We start from the raw sequence: 27,852 nt of genomic DNA, 5'->3' as shown, positions 1-27,852 counted from the left end.
TCCTCTGCTCAAAACTGTTATTCATATATATTTAAGGGGTAAATGTGTTATATTTTCTAATTTCCTACTGCAAAAAAAAACCAAAAAAAAACAAAAAACTACAGTAAAAAAACAAATATATTTTTTTCCTCAAGTGATTAACATGTAATTTTATTGGCTTTATATAAATAAGGAAATGTGAATGACTATAAAATAAAACCATAGGATTTTTTGTCCCTTGCGAAGAAACAATTCGGTTTACTCTCATAATGAAACTGATGGTGCTGGCTTGTTGAGTCAGCGTTTTCTTTGTTTCTTTCTTTGTTTCTTTTTTTTTTTGTTGGATGTCTGGAGGTCATAGTTTAATCATCTTTTATTGCCCACACCTCTCTGCTGCATGCGAGTCTACTGCTCGGGGATCCGAGGTAGTCCTCCTCAATCCATTACCAGCTACACCGACCTTGGGTCACAAACTAATTAAAATGAACACTACGGTGCACGTTTTGACACAACCCGTCTGAGCGGCGGTCCTCAGATTATGGCCTGTTTGGTGCCTGCCGGTGTGATTTCCACCACAACCCTTCCGCATTTTCCTGCTGCTCTCGGGCTGTGACGTGTCGTGCTGACGGCGGCCTCGGAGCTGGAGGAGCGGGGGGCTGTAGCATGACAAGATCTGGCTTCAGACGCCCTGCTTTGCTTTCAGCAGAGCTCCAGAAACAACCCCTAACCCCTCCTTCTCTGCTCCTGTCCGGCCCGCCCAAATAACACAAAATTCCCGACTGAATCCAGCCCGAGTCTGGGGGAACCAGGCGGCCTGGGAAGCCGAGGAGCGGACGGAGGCCATCCCTGCAGCATAAATCTGGTACGCGGGTCATTTTTGCTCTTAGGGCGCCCGTTTGCACTGCTATGTTTGCATTTGTGCGTGTCCGTGTGTCTTTGTTTTTGCATGCATGTGTATTTGTCAATTTATTTCTCATTCTTACCGAGAGGCCGCAGAGGGGTGGGCCTTTTCTTCTCAGGCCCAGGCCTCTATAGAGGCCGTAATTGGCAATTCTGGCCTATCCGGTTAGCTAGCCATTTTACTGAAAGAAGCGGGTTTTGTATCCTCCGCTCGTCGTTGGCGAACGTCAACGCGATTCAATGTTGATTATAACAGTCAATATACAGTTTCGCCTACGATACACTTCATATCAACATATTTTCGTAGCCGAGGGGTATTTTCATTTAGTGTTGGAATTAGCATTCGTCCAGACACCAAGCTAACAAAATGGCGGACGCTAGTGTGATGAAAAGCGGTTGTAGAAAATGAGTGTGTGTCTTTAGCCTCCTCCCGCTAGCTGGCTGCTACAGAGTCGCGACATTTTAGACCAAACGTAACCAGCCGTCTTCACTGTACACTATTATTATGTTGCATGTATATGGTTTGCAGCCAGCTCTTCATAAACGTGTGTTTTGTCCGTGACAATCGGACTTTGCGTGAGTAATCGGTGCTAAAGCTACTCCAGCGGTCAGTTGAAGACATTACCGTTAATCGTCTCATCGGCTTTACGCTGTGTGTGGTGTTGCATGAATGGGCAGCTATGTTAGTCTCATCACCCTGATATGTTTTAACGTGTTGGCGGGGTCTTTCGGCACACTGATGCATCATGTCGTGCGCCACATCTTCACACACCGTTGTCATCATTTTTCCACCTGGAGGTGGGGGATGGTACATTCACTGGAAATTAAATGGCACCCCGGCTGCATCGTCCACACCACTGTTTACATCTCCGCACCCCCCCCAATGTGTGTGTATGTGTGACAGGGAGAGATTTTTGTCGCATATTGTCTCATCTTCATCGCTACGATGATGGAGGTGCCCCTTGGACTGAAGTAGTCGTTTGATTTCGGTAGCTGTAGTGGTGCAGGCATGGTAATTATCCCACTGGTCATTTCACTTGATGACATTTGTCGCAGCCACAAGCTAATGCTACAAAAACACATCATCTTAATTGTATTTAAATCATTGTTTAGTGTTTCATCCGTAAAAGTTCTTTCAGGTTGCCAGAGAGACTGTAGCATCAGGGGACCTTATATTGTCTGTGTGTGAATACATGTAAATGAAATATCAAAACAAACAAAGCTCTCAGTCTCCACAGAGAAACTTGTTCATTGCTGCAGCAGGATATAAAACAGCAGCTTGGAAAGCTTCAAGACACGGCAGACTATTATAAAAACTTAATCGCATATTTATTTTTAGATAAATATGCAATTCAGGGCAAGGTGTTGTTGGAAAAGTGAATGAAAAGATGCTGTTAAGTACAAATTAACAATCAATCATACAATGCTCCTTTTTGGTTTAAGACAGTTTTCAGTATATGGTGCCAAAGTGTTACAGACGTATTATAGACACAAGACACATTTATATTGCTACTGAAAAGGAGTTTGACACCCAGCCCAATTTCTAGTAGAAAATGTCAGTTGTGCGCAGGGTTCATTTTATCAAGCCTACATAAACCATTAACTACAATATTGACTGCAGCAAGAGTCTTTTTAGGATAGATGGCTCTGAGTGTGATGCTCAGGCAGCAGCAGTTGTGCACTGCCAGGCCAGTGACCCCTCTATCATGTGAATCGTATTATAATGTCAAATTAGCAACACACACACACACACACACACACACACCATGTTTGTTTCAACAAGCAAAGGATGACAAGCTGTTTGTGGCTTTCCCTGGTTGCATCTGGAAAATAAATCAGTTGATTGTGTTTAGGATGACATGCAGTGTTAGATTCACATTTGTGGCATCATCTGGTTTTCTGTTATAAAAATCAGTTAGTTTCAAATCACATTAACACCCACAAACACACACAAGGGTAGATGCAGAATCAGTTGCTTAATTTTCACAGTTTTAGCACAGCACAAGGAAACCTCTTTCAAAACAATAATTAATACATATAAATTAGGGATGCTGTGACTGTGAAATTCTGGGCCAATAGCGATGTTTAAAATGAAAATGTTTCTGTTATTTATTCCCTCTTTTGGCCCTGAAAAACAAATAAATCTTCAGCACACAAAAAGTTACTGCTTCAGAAGCCTTTTCAGACCACTGTACAACTATCTACTCAATGAGAAGAACATTTCAGTACTTGCATTGTCTTACTAACCGATAGCCATGGTGTTATGAGCCAGACGCTCATGAATGTGCCGCATTCATGCAGCAAACACATAAACATTGGTAAATGCTATCGGCAGATGTCACCTTGATTACCGATAGTAGTCAACAAGACAAGTATCAGCCATTGCTGCATTCCTGAGATCATTCTGTGTTCAATTAGTAGGTTGTGTGATATATATTGACTTGAGTGATTTGAAGCATCATACTATAATAACTGAACTTGTATAAAATGGCATGTGAGGATGTAGTGATGGACTGATTTTAAGTTACTTAATTATAGGGCTGTCAACAAAAATTCAAAATTTTTAAATATAAAAAAATGAGATTCGATTGTGAAAAAACAGAGAGAAAAACGAACTGGCAGAAAGTTCAGAGCCCAGCTCAGCAACAGAGAGAGTGGTTTGGACTCCAAGCAACCTAAAAAACACCGTTTGGAAATACTTCAGATTTTGCTCAGTAGATGGCAAAAATACAGAACCTCGAGATAAAGTTGAATGCAAGCTGTGTAAGCTACAGTTGGCTTAGATATGTTTTCAAAGACATGTTAAAGCTGAAATAAAAATACCTATACAAGTAGTTATGTCTCATTGCATTTGTCCTCCTGTTATTGACATGATGTGCAAATAAAGATATTTGAATGGTTCGAACCTATGTGTTTTTTTTGTTTGTTTTTTTTTTTAGAGGGAATAGTCAAACGTCATTTGGAGCAGTTTTGATAGCCCTTCTTTACTGTGTAATATTACAAATAGTATGTATAAGTAACAAACATATCAGAAAAGTATCAGATTTTGAAGGTGCTGGCGTTTGTTTGGCTTTGTTTCCATCAGTTTTGGTCACAGTCAGCTAAGCTCTCTGTCACTTGCTTCCAGCTCTCCAGTAACAAATGCAGTGCGAGGACAATGGATGAGGATGTCACCAGGCTTTCAATACATTCCGAAGAGCCTAAAATAATCTTACACGGATCGGGTAATTAGCCATGCTTTTTTTTTAATGTGTGTATTTGTATATGTGCGTGTATACTTTCCGATAAACATGACAGTGTGCGGGTGTTATAACAAGCAGGGCTCTTTTAGCCAAATGACTTAGTATTTTTGATTGATGAAAGTAAAGTGTTTTTCTGAGATCTGTTCTGTTTAGAAGGTCATGGTTGTATGATATCAGTGAGCTTAAAAACACTGAATGTGTCATGTAATTCATCCATGCTATAAACTGTTGCATTTGACTGCTATGTGCTATGTGGTTTAACTGGGTAATCCTGCTTCTTCCAGATGAGGGTGGTGCCGGTGGGCAGGAGTTTGTTGTGGAGCTTCAAGAGACTGTGTTGGTGTCAGAAGGAGAGGGAGAAGGCATGGCAGTTCACAGGTTTGCCCCGGATGAACTTGTCATTCAGGATGCTGTGGAGGATGTGGTGTCTGAGTATGTGCACTGCGATGAGGATGAAGATGTCGCTGTAGAAACCTGCGTGATGGCTCTGGAGGGTGATGAGGAAGGTGTTGCCATGGGAGACATCCCCGAAGATGGCCTGGACCCAGAGCAGCAGGAGGACGACCAAGATGGCTGTGGAGATTACCTAATGATATCCTGTAAGTATACTGCTCTATTTGCAATCAGATGTGCCATTGCTCCTCTGGAAAGCATTTTGGCCCTGTTTACACTCAGTCAATTTATGTGTCTTCTTGGGCAAATCCCTAGCTAAACTCAAAAAAGCTGTGTGAATGCAACCAGGAAACATTTGAGATTAATTAATTAATTAATGGAGGTGGAGGAGGACATGTTCTTGCCAGATGGCGAAATGCATCCATCTGTCAAAGAGGGATACGTAGTCTTTAGTACACGTATAGTTTAACAATGCCTGTGAGAAATAATCCCGTTGCTGTCTGATTTGCCCTCCACCCTGATTTGAAAATAATGTTTTCTTTAAACTGAACTGTTACTGTTGATACTAACTACTGAAGTGCAGAAGTTATCCTTCTCTAGGTGTTTTTGGAATATTTCATTATGTTAACCGTACATGACAAAATGTCTAACTGTTTGGCTGGCAATGGATTTAAAACTTAATTGACTAGCTCACAATGTAGAATATAATGGTTTTTAACATTTTAAAAGTTTTGTTGAATGTTGAGCTTTCATACAGGAGCGGTTTTCATTATGCATTTGTTATTTATCAGGGACAGCAGTCATTATTCAATGTGTTATTACTGGACCCAGTTTTGTCAAAGAGTGTAATTTGTGCAGGTCCTTGTTAGTTCATGTCAAGTACCTAGAGCTCTCTAAATATGAATAATTTCTGGTCTCTATACTCCTCTGTCAGTAACTGTCCGTACAGTCAAGAAGTGCTGTTTTGTTGGTTCAAAGAAGATGAGCTTGTGATACTTGGTGTTCAAAATACTGACTCTGGTTTCTGCTACCAATTTAGATGAAAAATTATTTTACACTGTAACAAATGTCAGATTTTAAGCATCGCTTCTACAGAGCCACATAATGACAAGCAGTCAGTTTCCTTTCATTCTGCAATAATTGCAACAATTACTCAGCACTGTCCGCACCACTGTACACTTTGCACTCATTGGCAAACAACCCCAACTAGGTTGACTGTCTGAAGATGGCAATGAAGAAGACTGTTACTACCATTTGAATGTAGTCTGTGTGTCAGTGGAAACACAATGTTTTTTGAGTGCCTTGACATTATATTTAGCCACTAGTACTTTCATGACCATATATAAAGATTGTGAGGTGTTTGAAATTATGTAATTTCAATTCAGTTTTGATTTGCTGTAGTACTGATGAACCAGAACTTCTCCTAAACCAATTATTTTTGAAGATAATTTATGATATTAAACCTTAATTTGAACATTTAAATATTCAGACAAGCATTTGCAAAAATAGAGTATTAATTGGTCAGTTTCATAGAATTTATAGTTATACTGACATAAAATGAAATTCAAGCTATGTCCTCACTGCACATTCATAGGGGTGAGGTAATAAGCACTGACGTTTTCAGAATTGATGCTGTCACCAGCTCATGTCTGGAACACTTATCTCATGAAATGTGATATGTGTACCCCCATCTCTAGTGGACGAAGCTGGTAAAATGGTGTCTGAGGATGGAACAGAGGTGACAGTGGAGGGAGCTGTGGAGGACCAGGAAGTGGAGAAGGACGAGGATGGGCAGGAGGTGATAAAGGTGTACATCTTCAAGGCCGACTCTGGAGAGGATGACATGGGTCAGTGCATTTGAGTTTTAACTCGTGTGAGGATATAATATGTGTGATATAATGATTAAGGCTGTTACGGTACATTTGATTCACTATGCATTTCTGAATTTGAAGAAGTGTATCGCCTCAGAGTTGCTGTGCGGCTGTAGTTGCCCTTTAGAATACCACTGAAGTCACCACTGTTCCCCTCATTCACTCTGACCCACTGAACTCACCCAGCAGAGAGGACTGTCTCCAGCCACCCCTGACATACATCCCCTTATGCCGTTTTTGTATTTGAAAGTGTCTTGTCTCTACATCACACGTCCATATCTTGGTCATGTGCCTTGGAAGCTTGAAACAAAGCTAGCCCACTAGCTATACTGAGGAAGCTAAGCTAAGACAATGCAAATAAAAGTGGCATGATTGAGAGAAATGCACTAACAGCTACTTGCAGAAAAGAAATGCTGCTACCAGCAATTTCATGGAGCATCTTGGAGTCGATTAACCAGGCAGGTTTCATAATAAACAGGACATGGAAACATAACGTTAATGCACTGAGCAGCAATAAATTTTATATTTTCCCTCCCACACGTCATGAATGGCAACAACTTCTGCCTTATAGTAACTCTGAAGAGACGCACCACTTGTGCTCTCTGGTGGGTTGAATCACACTGTTTTGATGATACAGGGCTCATAAGTGACAATAGTGTGACATACAGACCTATTCTTTCCATGACAGGATGCACCAAAAGTGTGACATGTGTATTGTGATGGTTCTGGACAAGCACATGTACCATTACACCCCAGATAGTAGCAAACAAATCTATCTATCAAAACCACTGGTTTTAATCCTTATTTTATCAAATATGATATATGTGAAATGAGCATATTCTCGTTTCCCACAGATTGACCAATAATTTGCCAGAACATGTAGGATTTAAAAGGTGTTATTATATTACAGGGGAATCAGTTGACATCAGCGATGGAGACACGGAGAGCGTGGCGTTAAATGAGTCTTCAGGCCAGACACTCAGAGAGAAGATGGTTTACATGTCTGTTGGAGATTCTCATCACAATCAAGGAAACCATGGTGAGTTGTTCAGGCCGAATGAGCGGGGTTGACTGTCATGAAAGTAAACGTCACTAGTTTTTTGGTTTTGTACATGTTGGGCTCATCTACAGGTGGGTCCAAGGTGACTGATGAGGTTTATATGGAGGTGGTGGTAGGAGGGGAAGAACCAGTAACTCACGACCGCTCGTATGACAGCGTGTCTCTAAGCAAGGACTTCATGCCTGTGGCCTGGGCAGCTGCTTATGGTCAGCACCCCTGTCTATTAAATTGCTTTTAAAACAACACTGGAAGGCTGTGCATCCACCACGTGTCAGAGTGTCTTGGCTTAAGCTTTTACAACGGCTGGTTTTGTTTTTTATCAAATTAAAGACGTCCTGTCATTCTCACAGGTGCAGATGATAGCGAGAGTTGTGAAAACCGCAACGGTGCAGCCAGCGCATTGCTGCACATCGACGAGTCTGACGGGGTGGATGAAATGAACAGACAGCGCAACAAGAACAGGAGACGGTCAGAGCCTCGCCAGGTACAGACAGGTAAGAGCAACACGAAGTCGGTGAATGTGGAAGTTGTCTTGTGCCAGTTTCAAATGTAAATGTTCATCACACCGTGAAGATGGCTGAGAGGATGCTATAAGGATAAAAGCTACAAACGCATTATTTTAATTATTCATAACTTGACAACATTTTTGCAGCACATTTCTTGGCCCTTGGTTGTTATTTTCATAGGATTAAAATACAAAAACTGTAAAGTTGCACCATGAAAAGTTTGTCTCCCTCTTGTCATTTTTCTCTCTAGCCATCATCATTGGTCCATACGGTCAGCCTTTGACAGTCTACCCCTGTATGCTTTGTGGGAAAAAGTTCAAGTCACGAGGGTTCCTGAAACGTCACACCAAGAATCATCACCAGGATGTTTTGACCAGGAAAAAGTACCAATGTACAGACTGTGACTTCACCACCAACAAGAAAGCCAGCCTCCACAACCACATGGAGGTGCACGCTCTGAGCAGCAAGGCCCCTTTTGAGTGTGAAATGTGTGGCAAGGAATTCCACCAGCAGGCTGCGCTGTTCTCTCACAGACTGCAGCACCACCACCGAGAGCCCAAGAACCAGCCGCCTCCACCGCCTACCAAGATGCATAAATGCAAGTTCTGTGACTATGAAACTGCTGAGCAAGGACTGCTCAATCGGCACTTGTTGGCTGTTCACAGCAAAAGCTTCCCCCACATTTGTGTGGAATGTGGAAAAGGCTTTCGACACCCGTCTGAGTTGAAGAAACACATGCGCACACACACAGGCGAGAAGCCTTACTCCTGCCTGTACTGCGACTACAAGTCGGCTGATTCGTCTAATCTCAAGACGCACATCAAAACTAAGCATAGCAAAGAGATGCCATACAAATGTGAGCGCTGTTTCCAGACCTTTGCAGAGGAGGAGGAGTTAATGCAGCATGGACTAACACACGAGGAGAATAAGACCCACCATTGTGCCCACTGTGATCACAAAAGTTCCAACTCCAGTGACCTGAAACGCCATATCATATCCGTTCACACCAAGGACTATCCACACAAATGTGCCATCTGTGGTAAAGGCTTCCATCGGCCGTCGGAACTGAAGAAGCACTCGGTATCCCACCGCACCAAGAAACTCCATCAGTGCCGTCACTGCAACTTTAAAATTGCAGACCCTTTTGTTCTCAGTCGTCATATCTTGTCTGTCCATACAAAAGAGCAACAGGCCTCTCCTGAAAAGAGTGAGGCCAAGAGGACAGAGACACACACTCCTGTTGCGACACCTAAAAAGTCTGCACCGAGCGCGTCCAGCGGCGCTGGCCCGCCTGGCAGAGTCAGTGCCGCCAGCTTAGCCAGCAGTGTGACAGTAGTTATTGGCAAAGGACAAAAAGAAAGGAGAATTTACCAGTGCCAGTACTGTGACTACAGCACCGGGGACGCTTCGGGTTTCAAGCGACACGTCATCTCCATTCACACAAAAGACTATCCGCACCGCTGCGAGATCTGTTCAAAAGGCTTCCGGCGACCCTCGGAGAAGAACCAGCATATCATGCGCCACCACAAGGACGTGGTGCAGGCAGAGTGACTCTAAAGCGAGCCAAATACTGTGCCACAACAAAAGAACAATTTCGAAGCAACCATCACACCCCAATCACTGCACCCTCAGCACAGCACCATTCACATTGAAATAATGTGCGTGTGTGTGTGCGTGCTGCACTTAGTCCGTTCTGTTGTTTTGCTCTTTTTTGATCCTCAGCCTAATGTTTGTTCAGAAATGTATACACATGTACATAACGTTAACGCTCTGTCAGAGTTAGCAGCAGAACTTCTCCGTAGACTTGCACTTTTAACTGCATGTCCCTTGCTGGTGACAGTGTGCATGGCAGATTGTGCAGATGTCTCTTTGTAGATATACATTTTTAATTTTGCAGACAGCAATCAGTTGTCAGTCACAATGGTCCTAATTATTCGTCTCAAAACTGTGTAATTTGCAAAACGTTTGTGTCATTTTGTTGAAATGTACTAAACACAGCAGTATGGATTAGCAAACCTGTTCCCAGTAGCACTTGCCATCCTGGTCAAGATCATGATGAATGCAGTAATCAAGTGTGGCGTGTGTGTGAGAGAGGGGGAGAGAGAGTGTGTGTGTGTGTGTGTGTGTGTGTACGTGTGTACGTGTGTACGTGTGTGGAAGAGACGAAGAGTGAGTGACAACAAAAGCATCTGTTGTACTTCTTGGTGCTCTGACCCCAACACTCTGTAACATAGTGCTTTTTGTTGCATTAACAGAAACACAAGCCCGGCTGTGTTCAGCACCCATACAGCAGAAACAATCAATCTTCGCTTTGTACACAGGGGTCGACGATCATGAAATTAACACAAAACACACAGTGGAATAGTGGATGTATCATGGTAGTGAATAAAAAGTTCACATATGCACCTACAGTTTATCACCGAGGGATCATTATGCCGTTGCTTGATTATCATACACCTGTCTGATATTTCTGTTTGAAGTCAATAAGTGAACTGTAAGTTTTTCAGATCTAGTGCCCAAAGCAGTAGAGATGACACCCTGACTGAGTATTTTAATGCTACCTTGGGACCGAAATCCCATTAATTTTACGGAGAAGGACATTTTTTGATAAGGAAAATATACGAGCTGTTCTTCAGATGGTTTGTTTTTCTAAGAACAAACTTGTTTTTCCATATGAATTGACATGATATCTGTTTGCATAATCTACAAGCATCAGTGTGATACCAATATTAGGCTGGGTTAAAAAAAAAAAAAGGTTTAAAACGGTGTCCTAATATAACTGTCTGGTCTAAATAGGAATCATACAGTGTATCTGGTGCTGCTGTTATGAAATGATGGACTAAACTCTTTGTTTTTCACCTACACTCAGATGTACTTTTACCATTAGAAAGGGACAGTGTATATCTTTTTAGATGCAACTTCAGAAGACAGGTGCTGGTGGTGTACTTGTACTATGGCTTTTTACATTTTTGTTATCACCTGTGATTATTTCTGTTTTTATATTTATTTCATTTATAAGTTGTTGTATAGTTAAGTGTAACTAGACTTCTATGGGACGTAAATTATTGTTTTGTATACAAATCTGTACAAAGCGTGTAGATGTAAACACTTGATTAAAAAGGAAATCTCAACTGTGTTGTTATGGATGTACTTCAACGTATTTGTTAAAAAAGGTAATAAAAGCAAAGTATTTTAGCCGTTTGTCTTTTATTTACTCACATTGAGCTTCACTGTGCAGATTTTGAAGCTAGAAAATAGTATTTTTTACCTTTTGTCTGCTGAAAAGGGAATGGAAAAAATTGGAAGCATAGGCCACACCCGTTTACCAGAAATAACTTACATATATTGCTCACCCAGACTCCATTGACAAAAACAATTCACTAAAAGCATCTTAATTACTAGTTAGTGGTCGCTGTTCTGACAGTGAGGATCCATTTGTTAGCTATTCCAAATGACTGGAATTATTGGCTTGCTAGCCAACCTGCTAACACTGGCTACCTATCTTGTGCTAGATACACTGTATATCTGTTTTGAATGTGAATGCCCTCAGCTGAATGCTTCACACTGCATTCTGCCATCTTGCTTTTACAGTACTGTTTGTTATTTTCAAAATTTAACCTCAAGATGACACCGGACCACAATGTAAATTGGAGTTTTGGTGCAACAGAATTAGATTTAATTTTTAGAGTTTTAGAGTTAAGAGTTGTAAAGAAATGTTTAAATGTATTCTTTCCCAATTTTGAGCTACTTTGTAAGTGTTGTACAACAATATTCAAAGTTAAACGGTGATTATATGGGGTTTAAAAATGAAACCTTGGTGTTTCAAACCAGATTTAGTCTCTTTATAAACACTGGGAGGGCCTAACATGCACAAACATACAGGGTCTCATATATCAAACCCTTAAATCTGAGTTTGGGGGCCTACTCATAGAACAACAACCCCACAGGGAACCATGAAAACGAGTATGTACCAGCATGATTTAGTTGTCATAAGCCAGTCATAGTCTAGTAATTATTTTACACAAATGTTGCATGGAAAAGTCCAGTGCACATTCGCTGGGAGCAGACCTTTGACTGAATGGACAGGACAGCTGGAAAAAGAAACATAGCAGACATATTTCTACTGAAAGCGGAATGCTTTATTTCTCAAAAGATGTCTGAAGGGAATCTTTGAAGGCTGGTTGATAGATAAATGCAAAGTATTGTATATTGAAACCAGGCTTTTACGTCATGTCGAGTGGCATCTGAAAGAGCAGAGAAAATAAACAGAAATCCTTTTGTATTCATTTGTTCAGTTTATGGCAAAGACCTGGATAGAGTGTTTGGCGACAAGCATTCAGGTCTTCAGACAGCATCACTGATGCGTGAGGAGTCAGAACCTATGCAGCTGGGCACTCCGCTGAAGAGGGGAAAAAGAAAAGATTATAATGATTGGTGCATAACATCACCCTTATGTCTTGACATAAAACCTTCTGAATTAGGTAAATAATACCATTTCTGGGAAGGAAAGCAATGTTTTCAGGCAGGACTCCAGTCTCCAAGGAGAACTGCCTGAACTTCTCCAGCAGCTCGGCGCTGAGGTCCATGCTGCGGCCTGTTGAACCACAGGAGATCAGTCTGCATGAGTGCACTGAGCTGCTGAACACATTCAAAGGGCAGAGTGTGGCACAGCTTTAATGACGACTTTACCGTAAAGTTTGTTGACAACAGTGAGGACGCCGCTCTTGGTCTTAATGGTATGAATGATGGCGTACTCGTCGTATTTCACATCCACCATGCGCATGTCGTTCTCGTTCCCCCAGCCTGACAAAGTGAGGGGGGGCCACAACAGATCATGTGACAGCAGAAATGCAGTGGATGGTTTGATTTGTGAGTGTTGCACGCACGCCGCTGTGTGTGTTCAGGCAGGTGTGCGTGTGGATGCACTCACGGTCACTTGTGTACGTGAACTTTCCAGGTGTGTCAGTCTTCTTGGCCAGGTTGTTCAGTCTCCAGCAAGAGCCGTCAGAGCTGCAGGGAAGCAGATGAAACATGAAGTACACTGTCACCACAAATAAAGCTCCTCTCTCCCTGCCTGAAGGATACTTTTGGTCATTGGAGTGAATTAAAAATCCGAATAGACGATAAAATTTAATTTTCAGATTCTGTTTTTTTTATGTAGACAATCAGTGCATCTTCAAAGCGGATACAAAATTGTGATTCTCTTACTACTCTACTAGGAATAATAGGGCCAAAATCAAACTTTAAAAAGAAAAAGGAAATTGAAAAAGCTCATCTCAAATTGAAAAACTATAATTCAATTTTTTTTAAGGAGCAATATGTAAGAATATGACAAAATAACAGTTTTAACGTTATGTCGAAGACATTGCAGAGATACCTGTTGAAGTTAGCATGCTAACCAGCTGGCCTCTACGCAGTTTGTACCTTAAGAGGTGACGACCGCTAACTAAGTTTACCAGCCAACAGCAGGTGCAGTTAGCGGTTACTCTGGTGATATGTTGCACCCTATTTGTTTGAAATATGAATTCAACAGGTGGCCAGTTCATACATATCGCGCCTTTAAAGTAATAAAAAAAATTGTTGGGACTTTTAACTTGAGTTACAACCTAAAATATCCTCCACATTCTCCCTGTGTGTCCTCTTGCACTCACTTGAGGCTGGCGTATGAGAGGTCCAGGTCCCCGTCTGCAGTTGGGGTGAACATGGCCGTGCCCACCTTCATGCTGTCTCTACGGTTGACAAACCACTGGGCGTTGGTGGCGAATCCAACCAGGTACCACTTCCCTGCCATCTGTGGACACACATGCAACGGCCAACAAGGCAGAAATTTAACAACATTTGCGTCAGCCTGCATTTAAACAGGGTGCATTTAAATAGCGACCAGCTGCTGGCAAGATAGAGGACATGCTGAGGCAAGACAGCCTTTAAAGACACGTGTAGTAATATTCTAATACAAAAATGTAAAATAAGTGTTACACTGCAGGTGAATAGGGTAAATAGGTAAGTTTACTTGCATTAAAGCTCATATGTTGTGTATAGCAAGTTTCCTGTAATTGTTTAAAAGTACAAATAGGGCATCGTCTAATAAATACGTGCTTGAATATTCAGAGCTCTGGACTAAAACACCCCATTTTGTCATTTCTCCCCCCAGCCACGCTCAGAGCATGTTATTTGTAGTCAGAACACTTTAGAGAATTCAGAAAGTCAACTCAAGCTTTATATTTCTGTGCAGCGTGATCATCTATAAAATGTATATACACACACACACGTCCATTAGTGTACAGGACTGTGGTGGTGAGTAGCTGATAAAGTAGCTGATTCCCCAAATATTTTTTTTCCCCCTAACTGCAACCTTAAACAATACATGGCTCTTTAAATACATTTTGCAAAATAAGCAGGAAGTTGCAACAAGTAAACCAAATGCTCTTTGCCTTTCGTATTTTAGCTTATATAATGCTTTCACATCCTGATATGGGAAATCCTTTCTTTAGACAAATGTCCAGGCTGCAGCTGTTGTGAGGAAGAATGGGGAAAAAATGCATACTGCCTTTGATTTAAAAAATGATGATAATGCACGTGTCTTACCGCCTGTGGATCAAAATCTGCCTGTGGCACGACTTCAGAAGAAGCCGTCCAGGAGCAGAGCACGGCTCCCAGCACCGCCAGCAGTAAAGTCATAGCTACTGATCAGTCGCAGGAACGACGATTTGAGAAGAGTGTGGATGGTGGATCAGTCGCTCTGTTGTTCAAGGTCCTGCCTGACGCCCCGCTTTATATAGTGGAGAGTGAGTTCCCTCCCAGCCAGCACACACACACACACACACACACACACACACACACACACACACACACACACACACACACACACACACCAACCAACATGCACCCACACCCACACAAACCCCTGGAGGCGGGGATGGGTTCAAACACGAGAAGCTTCAGACAAACACACACAGCCACAGGGGAAGCTTTAGGTCCTGCCAGGGCAGGGTGCAATCAACCGTGTGAAGATGTGAACGCATGACAGTGGGCAGCAGGCAGGAGAAACATGCCTAGAATTGTAATGAATAAAGGTTTGGTAGTGAGACGGGTTTGGAAAGGACTGTATTTGTCGGCGCAGTTTCACGTTGCAGCCTCCTGTTCGTGAGTATAAGCAGTGAAAACACGGCAACCACGAGCGGTAAACAAAGCTGTGGTCGCCCCTCCAGTGCTTTCTGTGGCAGGGGACCACAGAATAAAATTCATCCGTCAGCAGTTGTAACAGCAACACACAGAGACAACACAAATGCCCCTGCAGATTGGATTCCTAATGCATCAACATTCGGTGAGCTGAAAGGCTTTCCTGGGAAACTGTGGTGTCTCATTCATGGGTTTAAAGTCAGCCAAATACTCCCCCCCACACTCCTCATTTGTCTAGATAGATGATAAACTAGTCTGTCTGCAGGCTAGAGACGAGAGGTGCTGTTTCCAAGGTCAGCACACAATCTTTCAATTTACTCAATTTACTTGAAGACTGGAAGTATTAATGTGGTGTAATTTTACTTCATCTGCTAAATTGAGATCGTATGATGAGCTCGAGAAGCACCGGAACAGCTATGAAACAGACCTCGAGCTGAGATTCATCAGCTCTTTAAAGGAAAAGAAAGAAAATTCAGTCAGTAACTACTCAAACCCACGCCGATGGAAAAGCTGAGTGAAGTTTCACTGCGGCATTCTCCAAGTAGATGGGGACCTGATTTAAAACATTTAGCAAAGAACCTGCTGAAAGAAAGCATGAAGTCTCTGAAAGCGTTGAGATCCTAAATTGATTCTAAAAGATGTTAATTATGTCGCTAAACTTGCGGTCAAGGTTGTGCTCCTGCTTCAGACAGAGCGCGTGGCAACGCTATTAGCTTAGCAGCTACGGCTACATTTAAAACTCCACCGCTAAACCAGCAAGAACACAAAGTCCTTTTGTAATTATAAGGAAACAAAATGCAAACGATAACTTAATTATGGTGTTTTATTATTGATTCAACTACCCAGCAGCTTACAAAGGAGTTCATATCAGCCCCGTCTTCACCCGCTGCAACATTAAAGCGACACATTCATCAGTGCATCAAAAACATTATGACACATATTCTTGAAAATTCTGCATCCTGAATACTTTTACGTCTCGTGCTTTAAGTATAATCTGATGCTAATACTTGTGTAACATTTTGATTGCAGACAGGGATCCCAACCGAATTGCACGACCAACATTTCCAAATTTCAAAACTTCCTGTCAGAGTTTGTCTGGCTTTCTGATCTCATTGTGACTTTCATGTACGTTGGTCAAAAAAGGCCAGCGAGTGCTCGACTTTTCTGCAGCATCTGACCTTCGCTGCACAGATGTGAACCCGGGAGTCCTGATGAGGAGATGAGTATGTTGATAATGAGTTTGGAAGTGCAGCGCAGGCAGATACACGCCGCGGCACAAAGACTCCCTCCGACCTACATACCGTGCCAGTTTAAACAGGATGCAAGTATTTTAATAGTTGCTCTCTTACAAAAGACTGCAGCTGCAGAAATTGACTGAGGGCACGAACTGTCTCGACTGGTGCAGAAATGTTCTAATTCTTCGAGTCTTTATTTACTTATCTTATGTACTAGTCTTTAAAACTTGTCTATTAGAGTATTATGCAGATTTACAAAATATACAATTAACTGCTCTTGTATGAAATCAGTTCATGCCATGTTGGGAAAAATTTGAAATCCTCTTGTTATTCCAATTTGGGATTGTTCATGCATCATTCCAAGATTGTATCTCCCAGACTGGTGGTCATGCTGTACATGAACACAGAAGCCTAAATACCGTACTGTACATTCATCGAAGGCAACAGAGGGGGAAAAAAATGAATGAAAGGTTTTGAAGTAGGAGATAGATCTCCATCAGGAGCAAAACAATATCAATGCTATGTGTTTATCACACCCTAGAAAAGTGGCTTATAGTCTTGCCCTGCGTGTTTGAAGTGTCTCCCTGCTCCAACACTCCTGATTCAAATAAATGTCAGACATGATGACGAGCTGATCATTTGAATCATTTCGTGTCAGAGCAGGTAAAGCCCGACAGAATTAAAGTGATGGAATGAACAACAGACACATGTTAATTTTCTGAGCAACAAAAGTGGCCTGAGGATGACACCAGAGGAGAGCTCATGGAGTGACTAAAATAAAAAATCGTTCGAACTTGGGTCATTTTGAGCAGCGCCAGGGTGTAAAATGTGACAGTAATGCTTGGAAGACAAATTAAGAAAACATGAATATTCAACAGCAAAATGAATGTAAACCTGAAATGATCAAAAACAATTATAATGACTTTATTAGTTGTTGACAGTGAGCGACAGGAAACCATGACACATCCTGCATTAATACATTCAATCACCATAAAGGATGTCTTAGTTAACAGCTGTGGAAATTTTCACCGAGCCACTTTACACAATGCTTCACTGAAAGTGAAGTAAAAAAAAAAACCCGCTGGTCCGTTCAGAATCATCCTCCTGGGGCTGACGTCTGTACCACGTTTCACTTCAATCTGAGCCGGTGTCTCATCGTCTTGACGACAATCAACTTCAGGCACTACAGGACTAACAAAGGTCATTGAGCCAATCAGACACTGTAATGATATCTGACTGTAGGTAAACCACATGGGAGACTATGATGAGAAATTAAAATTAGAATTTGAGCTGCAAGATATCATTTAATAATCCACACAGACGGACACACTGTCAACTCCCACTTTGATTATTTTTTTAAAATTTCTCAAGCTACAGAGGTAGTTTGGCCTCAGGGTGGCACTACAGGAGAAAGCATGGATACATTAAGGTCACGAGAGTTCATATCTGAGTGAGTTTACTGGGCTGAATCAGCTGCAACCAAATTGCATTTAATCTATTATTTGAGCGATGTTGTGATCATGTTACAGCACCATATTCAGAAACAAAGCACCTTGCTTCATGTAGAGCTGTCAGTCAGGACGGGCTGTGTTGCGTCAGAGCTTTGTTGAGATGACAGAGATGTGTTGTTTTTTTGTTTTTTTTTTTAACCACTGTTAAAGTTGCAGTTTGTAGTTTTGGGAGAAGAATTTGAATAAACAAACTGACCTTTAAGGACAAAGCAGTTTCATGTGTTCTGGGGGCCTTATGCTCCTCTGAGAACTGCTTGTTTATTCAGCTATGGAACAATTAACTACTTCTGAGTTTGTATTATTATTTCATTAATATGTTAATGTAAACAATTGTTCTACATAGTGCACCTTTACAATTACATTCAAAGAAATACAGGTGTGTGGATGGACAGCTTAAAATATTAGACATGTTCAACAAGAAATCTTTGTATATTGTCATGTCTTATGAATATTCTTTACCCATAAAATCTGTCTACTGATTGTTAAACCCTGACTGAGCCCATCAGTGTTGGTTTACAGCCACTGGGCTGTAATGCACAGACTGGCCAGAGGTTGGCACCAGAGGAGAGACCATTAATACCACCTGACTGACTCCAGAGCTGCTGGCATGGAGGTCAGAGGAGATGGAGGCACCAAATAATAATCAGTTGATGGACTGAGCAATTTAAATGGAGGAAATGTATTGACTTAAACAGCTTGATCGATGGCTCCACCCAAGATGTGCATTATACAAACCGGTAATGGGAAATAATGGAGTATATGGAGCCGAGACTTCACAGCAGGGTCCACAGACTGTTTAGTTTAGTTTAGTTTTTTTTTTTTAATGCTGCGTCAGGATTAACAGATTCACTCAAACACATTAAATGTTGCACATTGCAATAGCGGACAGGATTGTGGCCTCCAGCTTCATGTAAACAAATACATGAATCATTTCTGTGTCTGACTCTTTACAGAAACAGGCCCCGCATGACTTCAATGTGTCGGCCTGGGCAGTGTAAAAGGAGCACCACCGGCTCTGTGAGGCGGCGCTGGACAGAACCCATTAGATTAGAAAAATCAATAAGAGAGCGCTGCAGACGAGAATATGAAGTAAATACAGGAAAAACAAGATTGCATCAGTCATAACAGTAAAGATGACCAAAGCTGCGGCAGGATGTTAAAACTTAACACTCACTCACAGGGGTCAGATGTAGTGCTTTGTGCGTCTGTGCCAGTTTTTTCATGCCTGTTTTGTTCAATCTGATGCTCAGTGAATGGTCTGAAATGAGGTTTTATAGGGGTATGGGATATATAATCTCCCCAGCTCCACCCCATTATTCATGAGCAGAGAAATATTCTAGTCTGCTTGACAGAGAGCTGACCTGCTAACATGCTAACCAACAGAATGTTTTGCTGACACACTTGCAGTGGATAGAAGCAGAGTCCGAGTTTAGCCTGACAAAGTTTATCAGAGGAAGTCTGACTGCTGAGCCTGAGTGAGTCTGAGATGTTCTGAAACAACAGCTCAGTCTATTGTGTTGCCAGATTGGCTCAGTGATTTCCAGCCTGATAATTGCTTAAAATCTGCCCAGAATGTTTAAAAATGTCCTTGCTCGCCAAGTGTTTTTACAGCAATGATGGTAATTAATCTTCATACAGTCAGGAACATACAAATAAGTTGTGCTGAGTGGCTGGATGTGTTTGCATAACTCATTGATACAAATTATAAATGATACCTAAAACCAGCCCAAATCCTGTCCACCCACCCAGGCCCATTTTACCCAGTCTGGGAACACTGTGCCCCGAGAATTGCTGTCGTAATACGGGCCTTTTAAAATGTTTGCTGACGCCCTAAAGACAAGCTTAGTTTTTCCCTTTTTCCAAAGTTGTTTGTCCCTTTTTCATCCATCTTCTGTACTTTTGTTTTATAGGTTAGTAGTGAGTGTTGGAGGAGCTCACTGAGCTGAAAGTGTGGTCGTTGTCCTTCCTTTACGTGAACACTCCCCATTAAAAACAAGGTGAACATTTTGTTTTTCATTTTTTTTAATTGACATGCAGTCAACATGATTTCAGTCAGACAGCATAACTGATGTTCACTCTCTACAGTGGCAGTTACATGGCAGTGCCTGCAGCCTTGTGTCTAAAGGTCATTTCTTAAAACAGACAATTGTGCAACAAATGCTGAAGACAAGAATTTGTGGTTAGTAAGCGATCGACATCAGAAACTTGATGTTTCCCTGCAACTTCTATTGGAGTTTTTAATATATAATATTAAAAGGCTGGAATGCAATAAGCATCGGAAATCATCAGCTAATATATCCTACGAAATCTTCACACACACTTGTCTTAACAGTCTGTTATCATCGTGTTGCTGGAGAGTCTAAAGTGAAACTAGACCAAGTCAGTGAGGCTGGAGCGAGGAGGAACCGAAGCATCTGCCATGGTGAGGAACTCAACCCAGTTCTGACAGAAGCCACGTGAATACTCTCCCGTGGCGACGACGAGTCCCCACAGGCGCCTCTGGCCCGTTTTGTTCCTCAGAGCCAGCTGAGACTCTCGCTCCGTCACATTGAAGCTGATATTCAGAACTTGAGACACCAGCAGGTAAAGCAATCCACCTGTGACAATGCTGCTGTACCAAGCACAGGTGAAACAAAGTGCTGTGCTGTAAAACACACAAAAAAGTGTGATAATGTTAGAAATTAATTAAGAGGAACAGCATTTTAAACTGCCTATTAAAAAAAATCGTCATCATTTGATATACAACAAACACTTATCCTAAAACCAGAAGAATTCACCTGCCAAAACGTTTAACCCTGTGTTTACAGATTATAGAAGTAAAGTAAAAGTATTTTTCTCATTTGTCTTCAGTGCTCCCATAACTTTTAGTGTGTTTTAACTAAAGTTCTGTAGAAGCCTATTATAAAAAAAAAAACAAATGTAAAAAAAATCATCTTTAAACTGTTTCACATAAGCCCTGAAAAAAACAAATGACTAGTAAAACTTAACATAACTTTTATAGTGTTTAATTCCCATCTACTCTTACATTAAATTGTATTTCTATACACTCTATCTAATCAGGAAGTCATAGAGAGCTGAGCACAGCTTATTTTATTCTGTGCTCAGCTCTCTATGACTTCCTGATTAGATAGAGTGAAACAGAATGAAAGAAAAATGATAATTGAGACAGTAATGGAAGAGGAGAAGGTTTAAATATATAATCATATAGACAGCAGCATGACAAAATGCATTCTAAAATATCAGTGGTGCACATTTAAAATGTAATAAAAATATAGCAATATTTTATAGAACTATGTTGAATAAATAAAAGCATGTTGTGTTGTCCCCTGCAGCCTGCGGTGGAGACAGAATGTGAGACAGTAGTGTACCTGGACTGACTGTAGACGGCGGGGCAGTAGAAGAGAGCCGTCATCAGATACTGTCGGGGACAGAGGCTGCCGAGCACCAGACTGATCCCATACAGAGCGGTCACCACGAACACAGACAGGGTCAGCAGGAAACTGCGGTGGTTCGCCTGTCCGACACAGCTGTTTATCCTACAACACCTCAACACACACACACACACAAACAACACACGGACCAGTCAGACAAGATCAGAGCAGCAGCGCACTGCCAGACACTGTGCGTAAAATGATGACATAGCAAGATTTAGTTTATATTTGAATAGCTTTTATGTGATTCCTGGTTACATTATTTATGCATCATGTCGTGGGTGTATCAGTTTCAGTCAGCCATGATCAACAAATGATTGAACAGGAAAAGAGAAATGGATATTCACATTTTGTTTTCAGCTTTTAGGGTATACATCTTGTTACAACTCCTAAACTAGGAGTCTAGTTTTAGCACAGGCTCGAGGTTTCAGACAGTTTCAGCCGTATTAACTGATGGGTTTATCCTGCTGGTGTTTTTGTTGTGTTGTGTTGGTCCCAGTTTACCTGCTTTACCTGGTTTAATTTTACATTTAAAGATAATTTTGCTGAGAGCTGCTTTCAGCTTTTTCACCTTTGGAAAAAAAACTCTTCCCCACCTGTTAGATCTATCTATTGAAATTACTTTTAAATGGCTGATTCATGTCAAACATCACAACAGACTGCTGCTTTATGACCAATATGAGTGTTTCTCTCTATCAATTTATTATTCTCTACTACATTTTTCATGCAAAAATAAGCCTGCAGATGACCTGGAACTGACCCTTAGATGGAATACACAATATATCCACATCATATAGTCTTACAAGTTCAAATTACATACCACTGACTATTTCACTGAAAATGAACACTGAACACATATCTGTCAAAGGAAGCAAAAAATGCCATTTTGTGACCTCGAACTGTCCCTGCCTGAGAGCAACTGGGGCAAAAATGTTATTTTCTTATTTACACATTTTATTTAAACATTTATTGAAGTTTGTGCATATCAAATAGTCAAGAACAAATGCTTAGGAGGAAAAAAACAGCCTATTTAAAAAGCAAAAGCCATAAAACGACATAAACTTGCATCACTTCCGAGTTTAGGTTTATATAAACTACTTATTGCTGGATTAAATTCTCATTGGATACTTGGCGCATCAATCAACTGGAGGTCAGAGTGTAATTGACTCAGGAGAGAGGAGAAAGAAGAGAGAGTGGGTCACATGTCAACATGATCGCCCATTGGTTGTTTTTGGCTCTAGAGCGGGCGTAGCAATGCATATCTGCGATTTTGTCAACATTTAATCATGGAATAGTGTGTTTAGGACCCAGTATGGTGGTATTAGATGATCTAATGTGTAATTTCAGCCTTCCTCTATTTTGTATCCTGTGGAACAAAAGAGGAAATGCATGAAGTCTTTCTATTGTATTCTAGGTTGCATTATAATTCTATTTTCATTACAGAACAGTATAACTGACTTAGAACTTAAGGAATAAGGAAGAGGGAACGCAAGAAAATGTATCAAACCCACCAGATGCAGTGGTGATCCAGACGCAGCACACAGGATCCGCATGTTCGACAGTGTCCGGCCCGCGGGGGTCGCATTATTTTGCACACAGGACACCTGCTCCATTTTGCTTTTGTGGCCACTTTTGACGTCTGCAACTCAGGGGCAGCTCCTGAGGAGGAGGAGGAGGAGGCTGCTGATTGGACAGATCCATTAAGCTGTGTGGAGTCCTTGTCAGCCTCCTGACTGCAACTGAGCCCTTCATGTGGAGTGGCGGTCACAAGCCCGGGGCCTCTCTTGGTGTTAATAAGAGAGACGATGGTGAATATCATGCCAGCGGTGGAGGTGCACACCTGCAGCAGGCTGACGTCACCACGTGGTAAAATCTCGGTGATGAAGAGGTAATACATGTAGAAGAGGGAGAAGAGGGAGAGAGTGAGGAAGAAGAGGGTGCGTCTCCTCTTTCGGTGTGTGGCGTAGTAGTACCACAGCACCAGGCCGGGCAGGGCCGTCAGGATGATGATGCCCAGCAGGTAGTGCAGGGCTGCGACCTGCAGCAGGAGAGGAAGCAGCACCAGGGCCGGGATCATGGAGATCTCCAGGCTGTCAATCATGGTCGCAAGGACGGCCGACTGATGCCCAGCTTTGGGTGGTTTGCCTTTCAGCCACCTACAGAGAACAGGTCATCAAGTCATCTTCACTGTGACCAACACAGAGGCTTTCTGCATTCTCTGAAGTCTCTGAAATCAGTGATGCTGTTATAATGATATATGAATTAAGATATCAAGCTCTCAGGAAAGGTTTTCTTCAAGTAAAGGCCAGACTGTCGGGAGAATAATGAGCTGCGAGGCCGTTTGTGGTAACTCGATAAAGTATATATGAATGGAAATATGCCACTGAAATAAAATAACAAAGGTTTGAAATCTACTGGTGTTACGCTAAAGGGATAGTTTAGAGATATTAGCATGCTCGTACTCTCTCTGAGAGTTAAAGAGGAGGTTGGTACCACTCTCGTCTATCAATTAAATATGACGCTACAGCCGTGAGAGGAGCAGCAGCAGACCTATGGGAGGGACTCCACAGCTGAGGAGGTCAGATATCTGAGGCAGAGTAGGACGGGTCTTGCAGGAAAAGCAGTGGCATCAAACTATGAAGCAGTGAATCTGTCTTTGTGTTATTATATCTTGAGACCCACTCATCCGATCCACTCTACACCTGCCAGGCGTGTCGCTCCGGACCGAAGGGTGAAATTTGATGACATTTGGACACATTCAATATTAATACATTTTGAGTAAACAGTGAACAGCAAGCTGAAGCCGGGCTCACATGTAATTCCTCTCACGCGATCTCGTGGGGAAGTAGATGTAAACAAAGTGCTGTAGTAATGTGTTGCAGTGAGAAAAAAATAAAAAAATAAAAGTTTAACCGGTCTTTATAAATTGCAGCATGGGTTTTCTATTTACCAGCAAGAACTGGAGGTGAGATGTTAAGTGTTTGTCAACAGTAGTTTGCTAGCTAACGTTAGCCTCCAGGGCCAGAACCATCAGCTGCTCAGGGACGCCTCTCGCATTGGACTTTGTGGTCCAGCTCGGTTATCATCCAGATTCTAAATAATAAATATCAAACATCTTCGATTTTATTGGGGCAGGCCCAATGGGTCTGTGAGCGGCTCAGGAGGAAACTGGATCTGTAGACCCCGTCACATTACCAGATAATCTGCACTGCACTGGTCCATAACAACACTGCCAGTAGGTAAAAATGCCAATTTGACCTTTCACAGGATGTGTCGGGCTATTTTTCTTGTCTGGGAGACGTTGCAGTCTGCCAAAATGAGATGCTTTATGCTAAGCTAGTTAACCAGCTGCTGGCTGTAGCTTTATATTTCACTGCCAGATATGAGAGTGGTAACAGTACTGCAGTCTACAGTGTGTTTCTCTGTTGCCTGGAGCTCTACAGTTTGTGACCTATCAGACTATCAAACATACATTTGAATCTGATGATGATTCTTAGTTGCCATCAAGCAAGACAGTCACTTACAAGAACCTTTAAAAGAGATATTGGACCAAAGTATTTTAGTAACAAATACTTAGATGTGAATAACATGTAAGTCAAGCAACACTAGACTTCTTTTACTTCCCAGCACTGTGTAGCTTAGTGGTATGAGCAGCGGCCCTTAAACTCAAGCCCTTCGTACCTGTTAAAAGCTTCATCCAGATCTTCACAGTCACAGCAACATCCGTACTGGTAGATCTCACACTCACAGCAACACATAGGATCATCAGGCTCTGGAGGCTTTAACTTCTCCCATTGCATAATGGCTCACTAAAGATGACTTCAACACAGAAGGCCATCGTTTTAAAACTCTTTGCACTCTAACCACGAACAGTAACAACACATTAGAGTTGGGAAAAGTGTTCAAATATGTGACTCGTTACTGCATGACATGAAAATTACCAACGAAAAAACAAACACTGATCAGAACTGAAAGGCTTGACATGATTTCTGTGCATTCTGAGGGTGGGTGGTCACTACCCTGTAGTTTCTATCTCACACACACACACACACACACACACACACACACACACACACACACACACACACACACACACACACACACTCTAACTAACTGTAGATTTGAAATGTATGTAATTTGTGTGGAAATATTGTACTTTTTACATCACTGCATAGATCTGACCGCTTGAGTTACTCACTAATGTTCTGCACTAAAGTTCTGGGTTCTGCACATAAAAAGGATGAAAAGTTAATTTTAAAAAATCATGTGTTTTTAAAAATGTTATAATTAGCAGATTATAAAATCAGCATGAAAATACTAATTTATATAGTTAAAAAACGAGTTCCACTGTCACCACCAGCAACAGCAAACTCCTGCTTTTTACTTTAATGCATTAAATTTATGATATTTCACATATATCATTGTTTAACAAATACCTGTGCTAAGGTGGCCTTGTAGCATTGACCTCTCGCTTAATTGTTTCCTCATGATTAAGAAGCAATAATAATGGTGGCACACATCACATTAAAAGGTCCAAGTTTGTAAAAGAGCACATAGGAGCAATGATTGTAAATTCAGCAATGAGTCAGTGATCTCTTAAGATGACACACACGGCAAAAACACACACCTGCAGACGCAGGTAAGGCTAACCGCAGTAGTAAACTTTTGATTTGACCCTAATGATGGCTATGTGTTAACTAAAAGAGATATAAGTGCAAGTAACTGAAAACATCTTGTCTTCTTCCTGAGAAAAGTCCAAATCTACCTTTATTTTCTCTTTTCATCATATCTGTATTTCATTGTTTTAATGTTTGTATGTTTAAAAAGAAAGAAAGAAACAAGCAGTCCTCAGGTATCATTTGGTGAGGTTCAACCTTAGATGGCTCGATAGATATAGTGTTTATTTTAGTCTATCTTTAGAAAGATACGCTCTCATACAATGTGATCTGGTCCCTGTCTTAACAGAAAGCTGTCAAAGCCCAGTAACTACACTGACCGCATTCTGCTGTGGTTTGTGATTGTGATTTTATAGTTACTGCAATTATTTTTACCTCGCTTCTTCTCAAAGATAGAGCGAGACAGACACTTTTACTGCTTTTGAGGATACAAAACCTCTGTAATCCTCTAAAAAATAAACAATTAAACAGGTTACAGCAACTTTTTGTTAGGCTCATGCGGTGCCTGTAACTTTCTACAAGATCTGTTTGTTGTAAAAAATTAGTCATTTTCCAAAATCAGTGGATTCTCAGTCCCCGAGGGCTCCTAATGTAATTTGTTGAAACAAGGCCACAGCGTCCACGGGGACAAACTATCTGGGCCAGCAAACCCAAGTCCTCAACGCTCCGAGATGTGCTTGACATATTGTCAGCGTGAGTTGTCGTAAGAATTACTAAAAAGAAGAAGACAAAATATATCCTGATTGAACAGTTTTCATATCAAATTGCAACAATCACTTCTTTTACTCTCTCTCCAAATGTTCTAGTTAAAAGACAAACTGTTTCTGTCATTACTTACCTTTAGTCTCCACAACAACAACAACAACAAAAAAAAAAATACAAAAAAAAGAAACCATCAACACATGCGCTCTAACAGGTCAGATTTACTCTCTCCAGGCAGAAGTTTCTTGATCCTCAGGAGATGATGAATGGCCGAGGCAGACGGCAGCCTACTTTCTCATCAGTCATTTGTGTTGAAAAAAGGAAACTGGCATGTCTCAGCCGTGGTGGCGGTGAAGCTGCGGCCACACCGTGTCAGTGCAGCGGGATGGTTTTCAGTTCTTGGATTCCCCCGGTGGAAGTCTCCCAACTGAAGGCGACTGGGATTCCTCCTGACAAGTGGTTTTGATATTGTGTTGCATCTGCCAGCTCACTTTCCCCAAGACCATCCTCCTCACATGTCATTAAATAGTTCACAAGTCGTTCTCCGGCACGGCCGACTCCTGCTCCACGGCTTCTATCAGGCACCGTTTGAAGTTTTAACACTGGCATGCTTGGTAAATATAGGCGCTACCTCCAGTGGATGAGGGAGCCAGAGAGCCAAGAGCCTTTCATTGCTCGATCCCACAGCTGACAGGGCTCTTGTTGAGGTGTTCAACAATCCCACACTGAGCTGGACCAGAGTGAGCACGAGAGGCATGACAGGCACTCGTAGATGAGAGAGTGAGAGATGATCCGCGGGGCAGCCCCACCCTCCGGGATCAGATTTCCTTTCCACAGGCAAACCTGGAAAACTCTGGAAAGACTGGTGCGTGCGCTGCTGTTAACGCGAGCCTGCGCCTCCTGTACACCACTTCATGTGACTGTCAGTGACAACACTGGACCCAAATGGTGTCAACGTGATAAGTGACGCCTGCAGGGAAAGTTTTCTTTTCTAATACAAATCAGCTCCCGCTGCACGGTGTTAGGAATTTTGGATTCAGATTCTTGCTCATGAACACTTCAGCAGAGAGCTCGTGTGCCAACAGAGCAGCCTGAACCCACTCTCCACTCTGCTCCTACACTGTAAACAGTGAATATGAGTGAGCTGAAGGTAGGTAACCCAAAAAA

At 41.8% G+C, this 27,852-nt stretch overlaps 2 protein-coding genes across 2 annotated transcripts; one reads left to right on the top strand and one right to left on the bottom strand.

The window, feature by feature from the left end:
- The first annotated feature begins 333 nt into the window (after window positions 1-333).
- Window positions 334-9,410, top strand: LOC119031311 (zinc finger Y-chromosomal protein 1). The gene is given in 9 exon segments (XM_037119693.1): window positions 334-841; window positions 4,007-4,103; window positions 4,406-4,720; window positions 6,212-6,361; window positions 7,296-7,424; window positions 7,517-7,651; window positions 7,796-7,939; window positions 8,202-9,148; window positions 9,150-9,410. Coding segments are annotated over 8 exon segments (2,007 nt in total). The 5' UTR covers window positions 334-841; window positions 4,007-4,036; the 3' UTR covers window positions 9,270-9,410.
- Window positions 9,411-12,068: 2,658 nt separating this feature from the next.
- Window positions 12,069-27,421, bottom strand: LOC119030660 (palmitoyltransferase ZDHHC23-like). Its single transcript, XM_037118418.1, has 10 exons — window positions 26,822-27,421; window positions 24,989-25,126; window positions 22,819-23,463; window positions 21,245-21,412; window positions 20,283-20,520; window positions 13,603-13,742; window positions 12,882-12,961; window positions 12,641-12,754; window positions 12,444-12,545; window positions 12,069-12,350 (listed from the first exon to the last, which is right to left on the bottom strand). Exons 2-10 carry the CDS (start codon window positions 25,105-25,107, stop codon window positions 12,331-12,333), a joined length of 1,626 nt encoding a protein of 541 aa, XP_036974313.1. The 5' UTR covers window positions 25,108-25,126; window positions 26,822-27,421; the 3' UTR covers window positions 12,069-12,330.
- Between the last annotated feature and the right edge of the window lie 431 nt (window positions 27,422-27,852).

Source organism: Acanthopagrus latus, chromosome 13 (assembly GCF_904848185.1).
Source record: "Acanthopagrus latus isolate v.2019 chromosome 13, fAcaLat1.1, whole genome shotgun sequence".
NCBI classification, from domain to species: Eukaryota; Metazoa; Chordata; class Actinopteri; order Spariformes; family Sparidae; genus Acanthopagrus; species Acanthopagrus latus.
The sequence above is the reverse complement of the archived record's forward strand: the minus strand, read 5'-3'. Positions and strand labels throughout refer to the sequence as shown.